This window comes from Dryobates pubescens, chromosome 7 (assembly GCF_014839835.1).
Source record: "Dryobates pubescens isolate bDryPub1 chromosome 7, bDryPub1.pri, whole genome shotgun sequence".
Lineage (NCBI taxonomy): Eukaryota > Metazoa > Chordata > Aves > Piciformes > Picidae > Dryobates > Dryobates pubescens.
Window position 1 is genome coordinate 42,053,692 of NC_071618.1, and position 16,764 is coordinate 42,070,455.

General features: G+C 48.5%; 1 protein-coding gene across 3 annotated transcripts in view; it reads right to left on the reverse strand.

Annotated features, from left to right (window-relative positions):
- Window positions 1-12,860: 12,860 nt before the first annotated feature.
- The window catches only part of ZC3H13 (zinc finger CCCH-type containing 13), a 69,849-nt gene continuing 65,945 nt past the window's right edge, over window positions 12,861-16,764 (reverse strand). For all 3 annotated transcript variants that reach the window (XM_054163108.1, XM_054163109.1, XM_054163107.1), the window contains exons 19-20: window positions 14,326-14,489; window positions 12,861-13,138 (exon numbers count right to left, since the gene is read on the reverse strand). In XM_054163108.1, the coding sequence (XP_054019083.1) occupies window positions 12,968-13,138; window positions 14,326-14,489 (335 nt within the window). In that variant the 3' untranslated portion in view covers window positions 12,861-12,967. The remainder of the gene's footprint in view (window positions 13,139-14,325; window positions 14,490-16,764) is intronic.

A 16,764-nucleotide genomic window follows, 5' to 3' on the forward strand; every position in this document is an offset into this window, starting at 1 on the left:
AGGTGCTGTGGGGTTTGAGAGAGAAAAGGGTGGGAAATGGGGCAGGTGAGGGACTTTAGGGTGTCAGGTAGTGATAGGACTAGGGGGAATGGGAAACCAAAACAGAAATGGGTAGGTTCAGATTGGATGTTAGGAAGAAATTCTTCACCATTGTGGTGGTGAGGCACTGGGACAGGTTGCCCAAAGAGGTGGTGGAAGCCTCATCCCTGGGAGTTTTTAAGCCCAGGCTGGATGAGGCTCTGGGCAACCTGATCTAGTGTGAAGTGTCCCTGCCCATGGCAGGCCAGTTAGAACTGGATGATCCTTGAGGTCCCTTCCAACCCCAACAATTCTATGATTCTAAAACAATTTTGCAGTTTAGACTTGAACTTAGAAAGAAATTCTTCCCAGAAAGAGAGACTGGCCACTGGAATGTGCTGCCCAGGGAGGTGGTGGAGTCACTATCACTGGAGGTGTTTAGGAAGAGACTGGATGGGGTGCTTGATGCCATGGTTTAGTTGATTAGAAGGTGCTGGGTGATAGGTTGGACTTGAGGATCTCAAAGGTCTCTTCCAACCTGGTCAATTCAATTCAATTCAATTCAATTCAATTCAGTTCAGTTCAGTTCTGTTCTGTTCTATTCTATTCTATTCTATTCTATTCTATTCTATTCTATTCTATTCTATTCTATCCTATCCTATCCTATCCTACCCTATCCTACCCTATCCTATTTTAACCTATCCTATCCTATCCTATCCTATCCTATCCTATTCTATTCTATCCTATCCTCTCCTCTCCTATCCTGTGGGGTGATTTGTGGACATACACTGTGGACAGCCAGGAGTGAGGCATTCCAGCCTTCACCCCTATGTTTATGAAAGCACAGGGGGATGCTCTTCTCATCAGTCACTTCCCATTCACAAATTCCAACTCCTCTTCAGCAAACACAAATCCTCTGCACATGTACAAGAACTATTTTTGCCTAGCAGCGAAGACCTCTTCCTGGAAAGGCTGTGGGCACCGAGGGGCTCTGCGGCTGTGCCTACAATCACAATAACATCTTGGCTAGGAGCAAACTTCCATTATCCCTGAGGAGCCAAAAAATGCCCAGTAATCAGGTAAGGGAGATGTCCAAAGTCCAGTTCATTTTGGTGAGACATATTGATCATTTTGCAGTGGTAATGAAGTGAGGCAATATTTAGAGGTCTCCAAGGGTCTGCTAATCAAGAAGGGTTTTGCCTTGGTGCTTCAGTGTGATGCATTAGAGACAACATGGACAAACCAGACAGCAGACCACTAAGCAATGACCTGTACTATGACCACATCCCCTAAGTGGAAGACTCTCATCAATATCTAAGTCTGCATAGTTAAAGACCATAAAATAAACCTGTAAGATGTCAAAGGCTAGGCACAAAGGAGTCAGGCAGACAAGGACTTCACCTTGTCTAGACACTCCCAGGCTTTTGGTGAGAGTTGGGGTATGCAGTATATCAATGGAATGGAATGGAATGGAATGGAATGGAATGGAATGGAATGGAATGGAATAGAATAGAATAGAATAGAATTAACCAGGTTATAAGAGACCTTGGAGATCATCGAGTCCAAGCTACCACCCAACACCATCTAATCAACTAAACCATGGCACCAAGTGCCTCATCCAGTCTCTTCCTAAACACCTCCAGTGATGGTGACTCCACCACCTCCCCTGGCAGCACATTCCAATGGCCAATCTCTCTTGCTGGGAAGAATTCCTTCCTAACATCCAGCCTAAACCTCCCCTGGTGCAGCTTGAGACTGTGTCCTCTTGTTCTGGTGCTGGGTGCCTGGGAGAAGAGACCAACCCCCACCTGGCTGCAACCTCCCTTCAGGGAGTTGGAGACAGCAAGAAGGTCTCCCCTGAGCCTCCTCTTCTCCAGGCTAAGCAACCCCAGCTCCCTCAGCCTCTCCTCACAGGGCTGTGCTCCAAACCCCTCCCCAGCTCTGTTGCCCTTCTCTGGACACCTTCCAGCATCTCAACATCTTTCATAAACTGAGGGGCCCAAAACTGGACACAGGACTCAAGGTATGGCCTAACCAGTGCTGAGTCCAGGGGCACAATGACCTCCCTGCTCCTGCTGGCCACACTCTTCCTGCTGCAGGCCAGGAAGGTGTTTAGCTTTGCTGTTTTTAATGCCCAAACCATCTTCTTTGTTGGATGGCTAACTTTAATGTCATATTTGCCTCAGATTTCCCCCCTGAGGCAATCTGTATTAACAACCCAATTCAAGGGAGAGGCCCATTTAACATTCTTATTAGCTCAGTACAAAGATTAATTAAGCAATAATCTCCTCAGAACAGCTCCTCATCAGTGGTTAACAACAGGTTTGTTAGTTGAGTTCCCAAGGCTAGGTGTGTGATGGGGAGTGTTCTGGTGAGCTGGTTAACCGCTTCAGCAATTGCTGAAGGTTTTGCTGCCGATATAAATTGTGCTTCAGAAATTGTAGCAGGAGCAGTGTCCATAAAGAGCTATCTGCAGAAGTGCTGATTTTACCACCTCGACAGAAAGCCACTCACTGCACTGCTGCTGCTGCACTGGACAGCAGGGGTCCAAGACTCAATTAGACAGAAGGCCATGCTGAAGATAACTTGATCTCTACAAAGGCCTCTCAGATATGTTTACAATATATTCTTTTTAATGTGCCTAAGATTTTACTAGCTCTTTGAGCAGTTTTTTGTTGGCTTTAGCTTTCTATTGCCATCTACTAAGCTTCCTATGATTCCTTGAGGAGATTGGATGTGGCACTTGGTGCCATGGTTTAGTCATGAGGTCTGTGGTGACAGGTTGGACTCGATGATCCTCGAGGTCTCTTCCAAGCTTTGTGATACTGTGAGACTGTGAGCTGCCAGCCCACAAGCAGCAGCCTATGCTTGCAGTGGAGGGACAGAGCAGACCAGGGATGACAGCTAAGAAATAATTGAGATAAGGTTACATAGAATAGAATCATAGAATCAATAAGGTTAGAAAAGACCTCAGAGATCATCAAGTCCAACCTGTCACTCAACACCTCCTGACTACTAAACCATGGCACCAAGTGCCACATCCAATCCCCTCTTGAACACCTCCAGGGATGGTGACTCCACCACCTCCCTGGGCAGCACATTTCACCGGCTAACAACTCTCTCTGTGAAGAACTTTCTCCTCACCTCCAGCCTAAACCTCCCCCGGCACAGCTTAAGACTCTGTCCTCTTGTTCTGGTGCTGGTTGCCTGGGAGAAGAGATCAACCCCCTCCTGGCTACAACCTCCCTTCAGGTAGTTGGAGAGAGCAAGAAGGTCTCCCCTGAGCCTCCTCTTCTCCAGGCTAAGCAACCCCAGCTCCCTCAGCCTCTCCTCACAGGGCTGTGCTCCAAACCCCTCCCCAGCTTTGTTGCCCTTCTCTGGACACCTTCCAGCAACTCAACATCTTTCCTAAACTGAGGGGCCCAGAACTGGACACAGGACTCAAGCTGTGGCCTAACCAGTGCTGAGTACAGGGGCAGAATGACCTCCCTGCTCCTGCTGGCCACACTATTCCTGATGCAGGCCAGGATGCCATTGGCCTTCTTGGCCACCTGGGCACACTGCTGGCTCATGTTCAGCCTACTATCATCCCCCAGGTCCCTTTCTGCCTGGCCACAGATGGCTGCCCACTCTTTACTCTGCCCCATGGCCCAACCAGACAAAGTAACCCCTGGAAAGTGCAGCAAAAACTTATCCATGAATTTCAGCAACAACTGGGGACAAAACCCAAGGAAACTCCTGCTCTTTACTTGTTATTCCTTGCTACACAGATCAGTCCAACAGTGATTAGGTTCTTTTAGAGCAACACAAAATATTTCTAAAGATAAAGAGAACCCACAAACCCAAACACCAATCACCTGCTAAATCCTCCTGGGGTGAGGAGGGTGAAGGGCTGAAAACCAATTTCTATGCTTCAGAAGCGAGCAAGGAAGGAGAACATCTTCCTAGATACTGGAGTTATCACTTTGGTAGTATATCAATTGAACCATGCCACTCTCTTCACAGCTCACATTGGTTTGTACAGGTGAAAATTAAGAGCTGACTCTCCCATATATAAATGCTATCTTTCCATCCAGATGTGCAGAGCTGAGCTGAGGCTGGAGCTGATATATAGAATAGAATAGAATAGAATAGAATAGAATAGCCATGGTCTAGTTGTGAGGTCTGTTTGAACAGGTTGGACTTGATGATCCTGGGGGTCTCTTCCAACCTTAGTTACTGTGATACTGTGATACTGTGATAGAATAGGATAGGATAGAATAGGATAGAATAGAGTAGAGTAGAGTAGAGTAGAATAGAATAGAATAGAATAGAATAGATTAGAATAGAATAGAATAAAGCAGGTTGGAAGGGACCTTCAAGATCCTTGTGTCCAACCTATCATCCAACACCACCCAACCAACTAACCCATGGCACCAAGCACCCCAACAAGTCTCCTCCTGAACACCTCCAGTGATGGTGACTCCACCACCTCCCCAGGCAGCCCATTCCAATGGGCAATCACTCTCTCTGTGTAAAACTTCCTCCTAACCTCCAGCCTAAACCTCCCCTGGCACTGCCTGAGACTGTGTCCTCTTGTTCTGGTGCTGGTTGCCTGGGAGAAGAGACCAAATTCTGCCTGTCTACAGCCCCCCTTCAGGTAGTTGTAGACAGCAATAAGGTCACCCCTGAGCCTCCTCTTCTCCAGGCTATGCAACCCCAGACCTCAGAGATCATCATGTCCATCCTGTCACCCAACACCTCAGGACAAACTGAACCATGGCTTCAAGTGCCACATCCAATCCCTTTCTGAACACCTGAATGCACATTGTGGAGAGGCTGGTGCTGGTTTCTTCTCACAGGTAGATAGCCATAGAGCAAAGCCTCAAGCTATGACTGGGTAAGTTTAGACTTTTTATTAGGAAAAATTTTATCAGGGAAAGAGTGGTCAAGCAGTGGAAAGTGCTGCCCAGGGAGGTGGTGGAGTCACAGTCCCTGGAGGTGTTCAAGAGGAGATTGGATGTGGCACTTGGAGCCATGGTTTAGTTAGTCCTGAGGTGTTGGGTGCTAGGTTGGACTTGATGAGCTCTGAGGTCTTTTCCAACCTTATTGATTCTATGATTCTAAGATGTTACAGAAAACTGAGTGGTACTCACTCTCCAGTCCTCCACTCCTCTACCTTTTATCTGATCCTTGAGTTGTCTCTGGTGATGTACTGAAAGTTCAGCAGTACCTACAGTCACTCATCTCACAGTATGACAGTATCACAGCATCACCAAGGTTGGAAGAGACCTCAAAGATCATCAAGTCCAACCTGTCACCACAGACCTCATGACTAAACCATGGCACCAAGTGCCACGTCCAATCCCCTCTTGAACCCCTCCAGGGCTGGTGACTTCACCACCTCCCCCGGCAGCCCATTCCAAGGTTGGAGGAGACCTCAAAGATCTCCCAGACTTTTGGCCTGAAGCTATGGCTGGGTAGGTTTAGGCTGGACATTAGGAACATTTTTTGACAGGCAGAGTGGTCAGGCATTGGAATGTGCTGCCCAGGGAGGCGGTGGAGTCACCAACCCTGGGTGTGTTTAAAGGTCGTTCGGATGCAGTGCTCGGGGATATGGTTTAGGGGTGAACCTTGCAGAGTAGGGTTAATGGTTGGACTTGGTGATGCTGAGGGTCTTTGCCAACCTGAACGTTTCTGTGTGACTCTGTGTATTCCAGGCTTCCACCTGAGTCAGAGGGTGATGTGATTTATGCTAAGCTGTCATCAGACAGCACTCCTCATTTGTTATGCGCGCTTACGAACGCGGCGCGACCCGGCTCAAACAACGAGACAGAGCAGTGCATCACACCCCGCACAGGCTTCAGCCTGCCACACAGGAAGAGGTGGAGGCCATCCTTATAATTTGTGCACCAAGAGAGGGGAAAAAAAAAACCCCACACCACATTAAAAACAAAAAAAGGGTTAGATTATAGCAATAAAAATGGAAATCAAAGGGATGAATACAGCAAATAGATTATGCTATCATTCCAGAGCAGACAGCAAAGAACTCACAGCTGCCCGTTTATGTTCTGACAGATCATGCATCAGATGAGGTTTGCAGACAGGGGCACCACTGCCTAGGGAGAGTGGAGAACAGAACAGTGCCAGCTAAGTGTGACTTGAACAGTGCATTTGTTATTTGGGCAACTTGGTTTGGAATAAGCTGGCTGGAATGGAATGGAATGGAATGGAATGGAATGGAATGGAATGGAAGGGAATAGAATGGAATGGAATGGAATGGAATGGAATGGAATGGAATGGAATGGAAGGGAATAGAATGGAATGGAATGGAATGGAATGGAATGGAATGGAAGGGAAGGGAATAGAATGGAATGGAATGGAATGGAATGGAATGGAAGGGAATAGAATGGAATGGAATGGAATGGAATGGAATGGAATGGAATGGAATGGAATGGAATGGAATTGCACTGAATTGAATTGAATTGAATTGAATTGAATTGAATTGAATTAACCAGGTTGGAAATGACCTCAGAGATCATCAAGTCCAACCTAGCACCCAACACCATCTAACCAACTCAACCATGGCACCAAGCACTCCATCCAGTCTCTTCTTAAACACTCCCAGTGATGGTGACTCCACCACCTCCCTGGGCAGCACATTCCAATGGCCAATCTCTCTTTCTGGGAAGAACTTCTTCCTAACATTCAGCCTAAACCTCCCCTGGTGCAGCTTGAGACTGTGTCCTCTTGTTCTGGTGCTGGTTGCCTGGGAGAAGAGACCAACCCCCACCTCCCTACAACCTCCCTTCAGGTAGCTGTAGAGAGCAAGCAGGTCTCCCCTGAGCCTCCTCTTCTCCAGGCTAAGCAACCCCAGCTCCCTCAGCCTCTCCTCACAGGGCTGTGCTCCAAACCCCTCCCCAGCTTTGTTGCCCTTCTCTGGACACCTTCCAGCAACTCAACATCTTTCCTAAACTGAGGAGCCCAGAACTGCACATAGGACTCAAGGTGTGGCCTAACCACTGCTGAGTAGATGCCCACACTGCCAACCAAGGGGAGATTGGATGTGGCACTTGGTGCCATGGTCTAGTTGTGAGGTCTGTTGGAACAGGTTGGACTTGATGATCCTTGGGGTCTCTTCCAACCTTAGTTATACTGTGAGACTGTGATACTGTAAACTACTGTACATTTGCTACCATCTTCTTGGGCTTTCCCTATGCTTTAAGGTGAAGACCTACACAGTAGAAGCAAACAATTTTGTACAAAACCCCTTTGAAAACCAGACTTTGACTGCTGCTGCAAAACAAAGGAGCTTCCTGAACTCTTTAAGCCGGTAGCAACTGTTCAAATTGACCACACATGCCGTGCTCTGCCTTGCGGGGGCAAGGCAGCTCCAGCCAGCCTGCCCTCTGCTGAAGGACATCCCTACGTCAGGAAAGGGAAACCACAACTTCTTCAGGGCAACTCAAACACAACCCTTAATTGAGTAAAATTGTGCCTTGGCTTCAGCTGGGATAGAGTCAATTTTCTTCCCAGTAGCTGGTGGAGTGCTGTGATTTGGATGCAGTGAGAGGACAGTGTTGACAACACACTGATGTCTTAGCGGTTGCTAAGTGGCAGTTATCCTCAGTCAAGGATGCTGCAATTTGCCCTGCTCTGCCAGGAAGCAGCTGCACAAGAAGCTGGGAGGGAGCATGCTCAGGACAGCTGACCCACACTAGCCAAAGGGATATTCCATAGCATGGAACATCAGGTAGGTAAACTGTGAGGAGGTGTCTGGGAGGGGCAGATTGCTGCTCAGAGACAGGCTGAGCACCAGTCAGCAGGTGGTGAGCACCTGCATTGTGCATCAGCCCTCTTTCTTGAGCTTTATCTATTACTGTTCCTTTTCACTCAAATTATTACAACTTTGATAATTAAAATCATGTATAATAATAAACTGCTTTTATCTCAACCCAGGAGCTTTAGTTCTTGTGTTTGATATGATGCTTCTGCCCATCCCACTGAGAAGGTGGAGGAGTGAGAGAATGGAATGGAATGGAATGGAATGGAATGGAATGGAATAGAATAGAATAGAATAGAATAGAATAGAATAGAATAGAATGGAATAGAATGGAATGGAATAGAATAGAATGGAATGGAATAGAATGGAATGGAATAGAATAGAGTGGAATGGAATGGAATGGAATAGAATAGAATAGAATAGCATAGAATAGAATAGAATAGAATTGAATTGAATAGAATTGAATTGAATTGAATTGAATTGAATTGAATTGAATTGAATTGAATTGAATTGAATTGAATTGAATTAGCCAGGTTGGAAAAAGAACTCAGAGATCATCAAGTCCAACCTACCACCCAGCACCATCTAATCAACTAAACCATGGCACCAAGTGCCTCATCCAGGCTCTTCTTAAACACCTCCAGTGATGGTGACTGCACCACCTCCCTGGGCAGCACATTCCAATGGCTAACAACTCTCTCTCTGAAGAACTTTCTCCTCACCTCCAGCCTAAACTTCCCCTGGCGCAGCTTGAGACTGTGTCCTCTTGTTCTGGTGCTGGTTGCCTGGGAGAAGAGACCAACCCCCACCTGGCTACAACCTCCCTTCAGGTACTTGTAGAGAGCAAGAAGGTCTCCCCTGAGCCTCTCCAGGCTAAGCAACCCCAGCTCCCTCAGCCTCTCCTCCCAGGGCTGTGCTCCAAACCCCTCCCCAGCTTTGTTGCCCTTCTCTGGACACCTTCCAGCAACTCAACATCTTTCCTAAACTGAGGGGCCCTGAACTGGACACAGGACTCAAGGTGTGGCCTAACCAGTGCTGAGTCCAGGGGCACAATGACCTCCCTGCTCCTGCTGGCCACACTGTTCCTGATGCAGGCCAGGATGCCATTGGTGTGTTCAACCACAGCACATTGCCTGAGCTCTGACTTTAGAGTACACTGTGCAGGTAGCCCACTGTCAAAATCTGTGTCTCACTCTGCTAGATGAAGTGGGGACAGACTGAAAGTCCTATTGGAGATAATGAACATAGCAATAGCCATGGCACAGGTCACAGGCCCGTTTGTGTCTTGAGGCTCTAAACACCTGCCCTGTCATGCCTGCAAGAGCTGGCCATAACGTTTCACCTGCAGGAAAGCCTCCCTCCCCTCATCAGCACACATGGCAGCTAGATCTTCTGCAGCTCCAGGTTCAGCTGTACCTCGGGGATGCTCAAAACTAATTTAGCATCCAACCAGGCACAGCATGGGCTTAGGAGCAGAAACGGCTGACAACTCTGCCTGGGTGTAGGGATCACTTCAAAGTTGTTATTACAGCTTAAAAGGAGAAATCAAGGAGGGATGGATGTTTCTCCACATTTTCACTTTGAGCTGCAGCATGTAAAGGGCATCTAAGGACATGGTTCAGCCCTGTCCACACAGCACTGCCAGAACTGTGACAGGCTCCTCTGCACCCTGCAGAAGCCTCGCAATATAAGAACTGGGACCCTTCAGTTTAGGAAAGATGTTGAGTTGCTGGAAGGTGTCCAGAGAAGGGCAACAAAGCTGGGGAGGGGTTTGGAGCCCAGCCCTGTGAGGAGAGGCTGAAGGAGCTGGGGTTGCTTAGCCTGGAGAAGAGGAGGCTCAGGGGAGACCTTCTTGCTCTCTACAAGTACCTGAAGGGAGGTTGTAGCCAGGTGGGGGTTGGTCTTTTCTCCCAGGCAACCAGCACCAGAACAAGAGGACACAGTCTCAAGCTGCACCAGGGGAGGTTTAGGCTGGATGTTAGGAAGAAGTTCCTCCCAGGAAGAGAGATTGGCCATTGGGATGTGCTGCCTGGGGAGGTGGTGGAGTCACCATCCCTGAAGTGTTTAAGAAGAGACTGAATGGGGCATTTGGTGCCATGGTTTAGTTGATTAGATGGTGTTGGGTGATAGGTTGGACTCGATGATCTCTGAGGTCTTTTCCAACCTGGTCTTGATGAACAGAAAATTCTCATTAACAGAATAACCAAGTAGATAAGAATTTTCCTTGTTAGCTGAATGCTGGAATGCAGGGAGGAGGAGAGGAGTTGGCAGACAGCCTCTGCATAGATAAGGAATAGCAGGATTTTTAGTGATTTACTTCTGTTAGTCATGGACAAGAGGGTCTTTTGCATTAGATAAAGGACACCTGGGTGATATGTATACTTCTGCTGTTTTTAGATAGATAACCTTTGTATAGATAGGAGGCATCTGGATTTTTCTGTGAAGTATTGACATACCACAGATAACTTTCTGTATAAAAGTTAGCCCCAAACTCTCTGAAGACACACAGGCCTTTTGAAATGATTCTACCTGTGTCCAGCGCTGAAATAGAAGCATAATACAAGAAACTTACTGAGTCTCTTGTGTACCTTTCTCTAAGTCAGTCTGGTCTATTCCTACCCTACCCTACCCTACCCTACCCTACCCTATCCTATCCTATCCTATCCTATCCTATCCTATCCTATCCTATCCTATCCTATCCTATCCTATCCTATCCCATTCCATTCCATTCCATTCCATTCCTATCTCTATCTCTATCTCTATTGCTATGTCTATTTCTATTTCTATTCTAACTCTATTCTTTCCCTCTCTGGACTGAGACACGGGTTCAGCAAGGTGTTTGTTCATCATAGCCCATTAAGCTGTCTACATTCTGCATTTTCTAGGGGAATGTGAAATATTCTGCTGCAAAACTAAGTGCCTATATACACCTTGACTGTTTTACAGGGAGAGTGTTTAAAGCAAGCACAATGTAATGAAATGCCACACAGGGAACCTATTCTGTGGACTGCAGCCTTCGACAAGGCTGTTTCCAGCAATCAAACATTTCTATGCCTTTTAGAGACAGAGATTAAAACAGGCTTTAACATAAATTGAAAGCAATGATCCAATACTTTCAGCTTAAAGGCAGCATTATTGTTGCTATAGAAAAGGTAAGAATGCATTTAAATGCTGAACAGGTTTGGTCAGAGTATCATAGCATCAGTCAGGGTTGGAAGGGAGCACGAGGATCATCTAGTTCCAACCCCCCTGCCACGGGCAGGGACACCCCACACTAGATCAGGCTGGCCAGAGCCTCATCCAGCCTGGGCTTAAACACCTCCAGGGATGGGGCCCCAACCACCTCCCTGGACAACCCATTCCAGGGCTTCATCACTCTCATGGTCAGGTTAAAGTCTGGTGAGGGGGTTGGAGCACAGCCCTGTGAGCAGAGGCTGAGGGAGCTGCGGTTGCTTAGCCTGGAGGAGGCTCAGGGGAGACCTTCTTGCTGTCTACAACTCCCTGAAGGGAGGTTGTAGCCAGGTGGGGCTTGGTCTCTTCTTCCAGGCAACCACCAACAGATCAAGACGACACAGTCTCAAGCTGTGCCAGGGGAGGTTTAGGCTGGATGTTAGGAAGAAGTTCTTCATAGAAAGAGTGATTGACCCTTGGAATGTGCTGCCCAGGGAGGTGGTGGAGTCACCATCCCTGGAGGTGTTTAGGAAGAGACTGGATGGGGTGCTTGGTGCCATGGTTTAGTTGATTAGATGGTGTTGGGTGATAGGTTGGACTTGATTTCTGAGGTCTTTTCTAACCTGGTAAATTCTATTCTGTCCTATCCTATCCTACCCTATCCTATCCTATTCTATTCTATTCTATATGACCTAATCATGGCCTTCCAGTACCTGAAGGTAGCCTACAAGGAGGCTGGGGTGGGACTTCTCAGGATCTCAACATCTCAGCAACTCAACATCTTTTCTAAACTGAGGGGCCCAGAACTGGACACAGGACTCAAGGTGTGGCCTAACCAGTGCTGAGTCCAGGGGCACAATGACCTCCCTGCTCCTGCTGGCCACACTGTTCCTGATGCAGGCCAGGATGCCATTAGCCCTCCTGGCTGCCTGGGCACACTGCTGGCTCACGTTCAGCCTACCATCAACCAGCACCCCCACGTCCCTTTCTGCCTGGCTGCTCTCCAGCCTCTCTGACCCCAGCCTGTAGCACTGCATGAGGTTGTTGTGGCCAATGTGCAGAACCTGGCACTTGGATGTGTTCAATCTCATGCCCTTGGACTCTGCCCATCTGCCCAGCCTGTCGAGGCTCTGCAGAGCCTCTCTACCCTCCAGCAGATCAACTCCTGCCCCCAGCTTGGTGTCATCTGCAAATTTATTGATGATGGACTCAATGCCCTCACCCAGATCATCAATAAAGATGTTAAAGAGCATGGGGCCCAGCACTGATCCCTGGGGCACACCACTAGTGCCTGGCTGCCAGCTGGCTGTGGCACCATTCACCACCACTCTCTGGGCTCAGCCTCCAGCCAGCTCCTAACCCAGCTCAGAGTGCTGCTGTCCAAGGCAGGGGCTGCCAGCTTGGCCAGGAGTTTGCTGTGGGGGACAGTGTCAAAGGCCTTGCTGAGGTCCAGGCAGACTTACATCCACAGCCTGCCCACATCCACCAGGCTCATAGAAGGAGATCAGGTTGGTCAGGCAGGACCTGCCCTTCCTAAATCCATGCTGGCTGGGCCTGATCCCTTGGCCATCCTGTAAGAGCTGTGTGATTGCACTCAAGAGGACTTGTTCCATGATCTTGCCTGGCACTGGGGTCAGGCTGACAGGCATGAGGGTGCCAACAGAAGAACCCATTCACAATGAGGAAAGAGCCAGGCAGATAGTTTTCTTCAGTTTAATACGAGCTGGTGTTATAAACTGCTAAAACCAGACATCTTCACATTATTACACTTGATGCACCATAAAACAGGTTTATGTTACAGTGTAGGATTCAGTATTATAAAACTTGCAGAGAACTTCACACAGAAGTCTTTATGTTTCACCCCTTTTATTCACATCCAAACCAAATGATGATCTGTGCCCCCATGGAGTAGTTTCTTCCATCCTCTAGAGCTGCTGTCAAACCAACCAGTTCGAAGCAGCAACACCAACAGCAGTAGTGGGAAATCAACTGAGAAGTGCCACCATGGTCATGTGCTCAGGACACACACACTTCCTGCTGGACAGCTGGTTGGGGAACTTTATTCTCCTCTGTCTTTTCCTGCCCAGGAGCTTGGCACACAGTCTTTCGTTTGAACAACCGCAGGCTCAGTCGTAGCAAGTCGCTGTCCATGGCGCCGGAGTTGGTGTAAGTTTGTTTGGTTGCACCCTGGTGAAATGAAAGATGAGAAACAAAAAGAACAGAAAACAGCAGCTGAGAAATACACCTCAAGTGCACTCACTGATTTGAGGTTTTATTGTACATATTCACACCGGAACAGACTCTGAGAATTAATGGGCAAGAAGGCCAATGGTATCCTGGCCTGCAGCAGGAGTAGTGTGGCCAGCAGGAGCAGGGAAGTCATTGTGCCCCTGGACTCAGCACTGGTTAGGCCACACCTTGAGTCCTGTGTCCAGTTTTGGGCCCCTCAGTTTAGGAAAGATGTTGAGTTGCTGGAAGGTGTCCAGAGAAGGGCAACAAAGCTGGGGAGGGGTCTGGAGCACAGCCCTGTGAGGAGAGGCTGAGGGAGCTGGGGTTGCTTAGCCTGGAGAAGAGGAGGCTCAGGGGAGACCTTCTTGCTGTCTACAACTACCTGAAGGGAGGTTGTAACCAGGTGGGGGTTGGTCTCTTCTCCCAGGCAACCAGCACCAGAACAAGAGGACACAGTCTCAAGCTGTGCCAGGGGAGGTTTAGGTTGGATATTAGGAAAAAGTTCTTCCCAGCAAGAGAGATTGGCCATTGGGATGTGCTGCCCAGGGAGGTGGTCAAGTCACCATCACTGGAAGTGTTTAAGAAGAGAATGGATGAGGCACTTGGTGCCATGGTTTAGTTGATTAGATGGTGTTGGGTGCTAGGTTGGACTTGAGGATCTGGAAGGTCTTTTCCAACCTGGTTAATACTATTCCTATTCTATTGTATTCCTATTCTATTGTATTTCTATTCTATTGTATTTATGTATTTCTATTCTATTGTATTCCTATTCTATTCCTATTCTATTGTATTCCTATTCTATTGTATTCCTTTCTATTCTATTCTATTCCATTCTATTCTATTCCTATTCTATTCTATTCTATTCTATTCCATTCCATTCCATCCCATCCCATTCCATCCCATCCCATTCCATTCCATTCCCTCACTCCTCTGCCTTCTCAGTGGGATGGGGAGAAGCATCCACTGGTCAAGTGTCACGTTCTGTCCTACTCCATGCCATTCTATTCTGATGTCTGTTCTCCATTATTTAAATGAGCAGGTCTACTTCAGGACATGCACCACAGGAACTCTCTCCCTTGAAAAATGCTCTGCAGAGGGGAACCCACGTTTCCACACTGGCCAAGCAGTGCAACCCAGCCACTTGCCTTTTCGTTCTTCATCAGCTGCTTCCGAATGGCAGAATCCCTCCGGAAGCACAGCGCTTTGCAGCAGGGGCCCAGGTTGCTGAGCAGGCCTGCTCTCTCCTCCCTTCGTAGAAGTGCTGCCATGTTCAAGGCTCCCAGCTCGTGCTCAAAGAGGTTTTCTGCATCTGGAAAGAATTGACATTTGCAGAGATCAACTGGCTGGAGAGCTGCCAAACAGAGAGGGACCTGGGGGTGCTGATTGACACCCGCCTAAACATGAGCCAGCAGTGTGCCCAGGTGGCCAAGAAGGCCAATGGCATCCTGGCCTGTATTAGGAATAGTGTGGCCAGCAGGAGCAGGGAGGTCATTGTGCCCCTGTACTCTGCATTGGTTAGGGCACACCTTGAGTACTGTGTCCAGTTCTGGGCCCCTCAGTTTAGGAAGGACATCGAGACACTTGAACGTGTCCAGAGAAGGGCAACGAGGCTGGGGAGAGGCCTTGAGCACAGCCCTGTGAGGAGAGGCTGAGGGAGCTGGGATTGTTTAGCCTGGAGAAGAGAAGGATCAGGGGTGACCTCATTGCCCTCTACAACTACCTGAAAGGTGGTTGTAGACAGGAGGGGGTTGGTCTCTTCTCCCAGGCAACCAGCACCAGAACAAGGGGACACAGTCTCAAGTTGTGCCAGGGGAGGTTTAGACTCGAGGTGAGGAAAAAGTTCTTCACTGAGCGAGTCGTTCGCCATTGGAATGTGCTGCCCAGGGAGGTGGTGGAGTCGCCATCCCTGGAGGTGTTCAAGGGGAGATTGGACGTGGCACTTGGTGCCATGGTCTAGTTGTGAGGTCTGTTGGAACAGGTTGGACTTGATGATCCTTGGGGTCTCTTCCAACCTTAGTTATTGTGATACTGTGATACTGTGATACCTATATGTTTGGTGTCTTTGAACAGCAACAAAGAGTCACCTGAAATCATTTGTGTCTGGCTTCAGCGCTGGAAAGCAATATTGAGAAGGCAATCACCAAGAGGCCTAAACAGTCATAGAATCTGTAAGGTTGGAAAAGACCTCAGAGATCATCAAGTCCAACCTGTCACTCAGCACCTCAGGACTAACTAAACCATGGCACCAAGTGCCATATCCAATCCATTCTTGAACACCTCCAGGGATGGTGACTCCACCACCTCCCTGGGCAGCACATTCCAATGGGCAATTGTCGTAGTTTGGGCTGGGTGTCCTCTGCTACAGGGGTGTTTCCTGTGTCCAGAAGTCCATCCCAGTGGGTGGACTCAGGAAATTAGGTATTTCTACCATAATCCCTTGCACCACTATAAATTTTGTGGTGGGGTCTGGCACTTCCTCTTTCCTTCCCTCTCCGAGACTTGGTAACTGGGGGAGAGATCTCCCGGCCATGGGCCTGATTGGGCCCAAGGCCACAGGGGGATGGGCAGTCTCAGGCCTGGCCAGCTGAGAGTAGCCCAGCAGAGGGAGGGGGAAGAAGGAGCCCTGGGGGTTTTGCATGCACCCTCAGGTGGGGATGGGATCTTTCTTTGTCACTGCGCTTTGGGTTTTCTGTAACATTCACTGTTCTCTATGTAAACTCTCCACTACTTTTGCAATCAGTTTGTCTGAGTCGTTATTTCTGCCTGTGGTGGGGAGGGGATCTGCCCCAACCCATTACAGCAATCACTTGTTCTGGGAAGAACTTTCTCCTCACCTCCAGCCTAAACCTCCCCTGGCACAGCTTGAGACTGTGTCCTCTTGTTCTGGTGCTGGTTGCCTGGGACAAGAGACCAACCCCCACCTGGCTACAACCTCCCTTCACGTAGTTGTGGACAGCAAGAAGGTCTCCCCTGAGCCTCCTCTTCTGCAGGCTAAGCAACCCCAGCTCCCTCAGCCTCTCCTCACAGGGCTGTGCTCCAGACCTCTCCCCAGCCTCATTGCCTTTCTCTGCACACACTCAAGTGTCTCAATAGCCTTCTTAAATTGAGAGGCCCAGAGCTGGACACAGGACTCAAGGTGTGGCCTAACCAGTGCTGAGTCCAGGGGCAGAATGACTTCCCTGCTCCTGCTGGCCACACTATTTCTGATGCAGGCCAGGATGCCATTGGCCTTCTTGACAGCTCTGGAACTGAAGAGGGGGTGTCATTTATGATCAGACATGTGTGACAAAAGGTGTTTACTACTAGAATTAATCAGAAGTGAAGATATTCAATATTCAGTAGATACTCAGTATCACTAAGGTTGGAAGAGACCTCAAAGATCATCGAGTCCAACCTGTCACCACAGACCTCATGACTAGAGTAGGGAGGACACTAGTGCCCACTGCAGGCTTAAACCCATGACCTTCCCATTAAGGGTCTTATGTGCTACCAACTGAGCCACACCAATTGGTGGTCTAAGTGGTCTAAGTTCTACTTCTGTGCAAGACATCAGGCAACTGTACCAATGTCAAGCCAGGGTTTGT